Genomic DNA, 6432 nt, shown 5'->3' with positions numbered 1-6432 from the left:
CACTGACTGAAGCTGGGAGATGTCACAGTTCATACCAGACATTCGGGTGTCACTCAGCATTTGAAGAATTTTCACAAAAATTATTACACATATAGGAGAATGGAATATGATGTTAAAACATTCACACTGAAATTAAATTAATATAAAAATGTAGAAGCCAAACATAAATTATAAATACATTTTAAGTTTAATAATCACCTTAACTAAATTCATTAGGAGTACCTGGATAAATAAATGGCAAGAACTCTTCATAGTCACACTGTTGTGAGGATAAAGAAAAATCACATTCAAATATATCTGAAAACCCTGAATAATGCAAAATGTCATCAGTATTCCATCAACAAATCATAATATGAAAATTGTGATTTTACATTTTATTTCAGTTTTTTTAATACATAATGGTAAAATGTTTTAATGCACTCATTACAACTTAATTTACAAATATATTTCAATATTCATTACTCAACTGCATATAATTATGTATATACACATCACATGTACTTAAAAACATTCGTATGTTATATTTATTCTATTTTACTTCTTTTATGTACAAACATTGACTTTTATTGGCCTCATACTGCCTGTCCATTATTATGAGTAATGCATCCAGATAACTGCATAACTGACTGCTGAACTGTTGGAAGTTTAGGTTTCTTACTAGTTGCCAGGAGTCCTTAGCTCCCATAAACACACCATTATATAGATTCACTGATTTAATGCCAACTGAGTAAATAAAATAATGGATTGACTCTCTGCATAATAGTTTATGGGTAACACCTTACACTCAATCTGGTTTCCATGTAGAGGAAAGACAAAAGGTAATTTAACATGCAGAGCTGCTGTTTATTTGCAAAATGCTTTCCAGTTCATTGATATGCAGTGAAACAAATTGTATGCTAGGTCAAGATGTAGAAAATAATTTCTGCTAGTCTATCCAAAATTAAAATAAATTAAAAGGGTCTATGCTGTGCGAGTATTTTTGCGCTCTTTAAAAGGTTGCCCTAGCAACACTTTAACAGTTCCAATAATGGTATGCTTCACTTCACCTCAAACACTTTAGTCTCTGTGTCTTTTAACACTGGATAAAAAATGACATCCTGCAATACTTGCAATGCCAACTTCTCAGCAAGTCAAATTTAATTGTGCTAGTACAAGTATTGGTTGCTAACAAGTCTTTATGATGAAATGTCAAGTCCAACAGAACACAGAGAGTGAGCAAATGTAACACAAATATGACCCAGTGTGCAATTCATCATTTAAACACACAACAAAATATTGCATCAGAAGTGTTAGTTCGAAAGTTAAATACTGAATAATATTTATCTCTCAGATTCCATTTATGAAACTGCTGCTAAAATAAGACTTACAAACATTATCTAAAAGATTGAGAAAATGTGGGAACTCATTTCCTGACTTGAAATCACTGGGTAGGATGCAACCACTATGGAGAGATAAATGGCATACCGTTCTTGTTGCATAGTAAACCATGCTGGCATATGAACCCTATTGTAACCTTTGCACACCTGACTTGTGTGTCATGAGATGGTGTGATTTAAAGGTTTGTTAGTTTGGTCACATCTGATGCACACATCTTTCAGTTCTCTCTGTAAATTGTACACACACTACATGACATTTACACAGATTTGTACAATATTGTATATATATTAATATATTCTGACACCTTTTAAAAGACACAGTTCTCTGTGGCAAGAACACCGGGAACGATACATTATAAAACAAATCCTGCTATCTCATAGAAAGCTGTAAGCAAGTACTGGTTATAATTCATTGCAACGCCCTTTTCATGAGGATCACGATGAGTCTCGAGAACGACTGTGACTTGCCGTGTGAAGCAGTTTCCAGTACATGTATGAACGGTATGGATGTGGTTCACTGCTCGCCAGACATGGTCCAGGTTCCTGGAATACTGGCACCAATTTCTGGTAAGACAATCGCTGGGGTCACTTCTCTGATGAGCACTCTCCTGTTTTCTGGTAGGGTGAATAGTCCAGACGGTACTGGCCTGAAAGGAAACATGGACAAGTGATAATTTAAAGATTGAGAGATAAGGAAACCACCAATCTATATCATCTGAACTGGAAAATTCTTGATGCATGTGATGTGCAGTTCATTCACCTTGTTTTGTCATCTCCTCCATGGTGTTCTCTTTGCAGTCACTGGCATGGTGGTTCTGACTTCCACAGTTGTAACATGAAAGTTTAGGTGGAGGAACAACAGTGGAGTAGGTCACAACAGGAGTTGGTATGAACTGCGTTGGAGGAGGGGGAGGAGGAGTCTGGGGCCCATGGTACTGGTATACCAGTTCTCCATTTGGATATTGGTAGGTAGGCCGGATGTAGCTCCCAGGTGGAAAGCTTGGAAAGAGAGAACCAGTGGTTCGCAGTGCTGGATAGTGTCCATGTGGGAGGTATGTAGTGACAGGGGTGTAAGGCACGTTGCTACTGTCAGCAGGCCGTGGCAGAGGATTACTCCCACCGCTACTACCGGAATACTGAGGTGCTGGCGGCTGGGAAGTAGAGTTTACAGTCGTGTATGCCACATTAGCATGTGGAGATACTTGGATCATCTCAGAGGGCACTAAGAACATTTTTCTATCCTCATGAGAGGGAGGTGGATGGGAAGTGCGTGGAGGGGGTGGTGCCACTTGGGCTCCATTCACAGCAGGGCCATCACGTCGGCAGCTGGGTAGTGTTTTGTGATTTCCCTCCAATATCACTGTAGAAGGGTTAGGACCACGACCCCGAGGTAAGGTTTGTAGTCCAGGAGGATTTGTTTTGCTTCTTCCTAATCCACCAGTCAAACGATGCCTACTGCTGGTGTTACTGTTGGCACTGTTTTGCACAGGTTGCTGCTGATGCATATTTCCTCCTTCTTCTGGTACTGTACCACTTTTCTCAGATGTCTCTGGTAACCTTCGCTCCTTTTCTGCACGTTCGTCACATCCTGGGCTCCACCTTTCCCCTCCACCAGTCTCTTTCCCCATGTATGCTACAAAACACAACACACAGAGATATATGATGTATACATAACATAATGTCAAAGTGTAAAGCTACTTGGGATGTCCTCAGGATGTCTTGAACACAAAGCTGTGGAAGCAGTTACAGGATTGTCACGAGACAGGACTGCAGCCTTGAACTTCATTTTCATTGCAGATGGCATATACAGTAAACTCTCGCTAATCTAGTTACAGTTAATCCAGATCAAAATATGAAAAATTCTGTTCACAGTTGAGTACATACTTTAAAAGACACATGGGATTTAGAGGCAAGGGGACTTTCCGAGTTCAGAGCAGCTGGAGAGACTGAAACCACACAAGAAAGTATCCAAGACTGGCTTGAACTGGATGAAGTAGACCCCTGGATTTCAGCTTCCAACAGAGGAAGAAATTGCTGCAGTGATATTTTCTTATACATTTTCATCAGCACCACTACCTATATTATTAAAGTTTTTTCTGTCTTTAGAGTTATCTTTTGCTTCATTAATCTGAATTATCACTTAATTCAGATTACCTCTCACCCCAATTAATCCAGATTAGTGAGGGTTTACTGTACATTCAATTAAACTGAAATTTAATATATATATATACATACAGAGTGTCCCAGGAGGAATGTGCCAGACTTTGGGAAGGTGTTTCTTATGTTAAAGTATGCTGATATAACCCAAAACACTTATGTCCAAAGTTGAACGGTTATGGAGATAATGGTCCGAGAAAAGTGTGGTCTTCTGGCAGGTCCATGCACTCTACCTGTCAGCTGACAAGTCTTATCTATGTTTGTCTTTGAGTGTGGTGATTCACACTAGCTGTAAGCTTATGTGCTACCTTCAGGGTATGTTGTGCCCGCGTTGTGAAAGGTTGGTAAATTAGTTCTGCGGAGTTGCTGAAATGCCTTTTGTGTTTTCACACGTGGAATATTGTGATATGCATTTTGTGTATGGATTTTGCGGTGGCAATGCACGTGCTGCTGTTGAAGAAAAGGCAAATACCAAAGGCATTTTCCTGATCGAAGGATTCCATCTCGAAGTGTGTTTACGTGAATTCACCAGACATTGCGTGATACTGGTTCTCTTCTGAGTGTTTCCGTGCACTCTGAAAGGTAGGATGTACGACATGAGAGAACATTCTTTAGATGGTTCAGAGAAGTCTGCGTCTGTCCACTCGTAGAATGGCCTCTCGCATTGGCGTATCATGTATGCAGGTTGCCAGATCTTATGCCTCTAGATTATTACCTCTGGGGCCACACGAAAACGTTAGTCTATGAGACTAAGGTCGATTCATGAGAAGCACTGCGGGATCATATTTTTGCAGCGGCAGAACACATATGTCACCATCCAGGCAACATTGCTTCTGCTACCCAGTCCCTCATGATGTGTGCTGAAAACTGCACTGCAGCTGGTGGAGAACACTTTGAACAATTACTAAAAAGCAGGTACTGTATTTTAGTAGTTATGCAGTCGGCTTATATCAGAATGTGCAGTCAGCCATGTTACGTCAGTGCTTGCCATTCATGTCTCATGTATAGTGCTTGGAAACCTAAGGACAAGTATGACATGGCATGCGAGTTTTTTGTAGTTCAATTTAATGGCTTCATGTCACTCACAAGTTAGTTTGATCTTACGTACATCATTAACATTATAGAAACCACATATTCCTGCCAGTTATAATATGTATTTGGTAATCAACAAGTGTGTAACACCCGTCAAAGTTTCACACTTCTCTGGCCATTATCTCCGTAACCGTTCAACTTTGGACATAGGTGTTTTGGGTTATATCGGCATACTTTAACATAAGGAACACCCTCCTGAAGTCTGGCATGTTCCTCCTGGGACACCCTGTATATACACACGGGGCACGTGATAGTGTAGTTGGTTGAGGCAGTATGCTACAAGCTGGAAGGTTGCGGGTTCAACTCCTGATGAGGTCATTGGATTTTTTTCAATTGACCTAATCCTTTCAGCCGCACTATGGCCCTGGGGTCGACTCAGCTTCTAACAGAAATGAGTACCGGGAATAATCTTGCGGGTAAAGGGCGGCGGGTGCATAAGGCTGACAACCTTGACACCATCTACAAGCCGACTGTCTAGAAAACCTCAACATCTCACAACCATATGGGCCTCCACGGCCTGGTACAGAGATACCTTTACTTTTATTGTCACCTGAGAAAACTGTAGTAGCTACTGATGAGAAGTGTTTAGCTTGAAGTTTTGTTATACTATTGGAGGATGCAGGGCAGTATAATGAATCAAAAGCTCTACTGCAGGCATGTTAAACTCAACTTGGTCAGAGGGCCAACTCAGCCCTATAAATAATAAACTCGTAGTTGATAATTTAATGTTTAATTATAACCTTTATACGTTCATCACAATGTAACATCAGCACCTGTCGCTGTGTGAAAATGAACTGAATGACAATGTACAAGAGACTATCGGACTAGTAGGAAGGTGTATCTTGTCTCAACGGTCATAAAAGTGAAAGTCTGCTAGTAGCCCATTAGACAATGACTGGGGGTTGCAAGCTAGTTTTGAAGGTAGAAATCCCTTGCACTTGTCTGTCAGTTGCCACTCTCCTTGCATTCATACTACACCTCCAAAAGGGATTCTTGGAAATACTTGGGGTGGTGAGGCTGTGCGGATTTTAGTGCATTAACCTTCTGAAATACAATAGTTTGTCCTTCATGAACTTTACAAACCGTTAGTTGGACAAACCATTCTGCAATTCTCAGAATCACTTTTCCTGCAGACTGCTAATTTATGTCTGCGTGAGACTTCTTGTCTTCTGGTCTGTTGGAAAATTGTCTTTACAAAAAATATTTCTACTAAAATTTTAATATTCATTTTAATATCAATTAGCTCTAAAAGTTCAGGGGCCACACTTTGTGGCTATAGGGGCCGCATGTTTGACACGGCTGCTCTACTGGATGTTTATAATGATTGGGAAAGGTGCTGCCCTTCTGTTGCAATGACACCATTCAGAATAATGTGCAGGAGGATATTAATGCAAGGGAAGATAAACACCAAATCACTCACCCAATTATTATCGTTGGTCAAGCTGTGACTGAAATAAATTCACCTCTGCTAGTTAGTGGTGAACTTGACAAAGTCAACTTAGGTGCTTGTCTGCCAGTGGATCAAAAAGAGATGTTAGGTGTTTCTGTTCTTTATAAGCAAGCTCTGCAGAAAGCATTTAATCCAGACAGGCAGAGCACACTGTTGTCCTATTAAGGAGAGCACCTCAGTATCATCACCAACATAAGTAATCTGTCAAGATGACAGGTCCACAGTCTCTTCCAAAACAATTCCTCCATTTAATGCGATCTAGAGCTTTCTCCTTCAAATGACAGTATCCTCTTCTGTCCCCAAGGTCATCCAGCATCTTCTTACGTCTTCTTCCTCGTCTTCTTGTCACTTCTATCC

The 6432-nt window shown here is 40.4% G+C and overlaps 1 protein-coding gene across 1 annotated transcript in view; it reads right to left on the bottom strand.

The window, feature by feature from the left end:
* Positions 1 to 937: 937 nt before the first annotated feature.
* Positions 938 to 6432, bottom strand: part of LOC111875797 (arginine-glutamic acid dipeptide repeats protein) — a 17741-nt gene continuing 12246 nt past the window's right edge. Inside the window, exons 6-7 of the mRNA XM_023872320.2 lie at positions 2137 to 3009; positions 938 to 2023 (exon numbers count right to left, since the gene is read on the bottom strand). Of these exons, the coding sequence (XP_023728088.1) occupies positions 1962 to 2023; positions 2137 to 3009 (935 nt within the window). The 3' untranslated portion in view covers positions 938 to 1961. The remainder of the gene's footprint in view (positions 2024 to 2136; positions 3010 to 6432) is intronic.

Source organism: Cryptotermes secundus, unplaced genomic scaffold, assembly GCF_002891405.2.
Source record: "Cryptotermes secundus unplaced genomic scaffold, Csec_1.0 scaffold1552, whole genome shotgun sequence".
Classification (NCBI taxonomy): Eukaryota; Metazoa; Arthropoda; class Insecta; order Blattodea; family Kalotermitidae; genus Cryptotermes; species Cryptotermes secundus.
The sequence above is the reverse complement of the archived record's forward strand: the minus strand, read 5'-3'. Positions and strand labels throughout refer to the sequence as shown.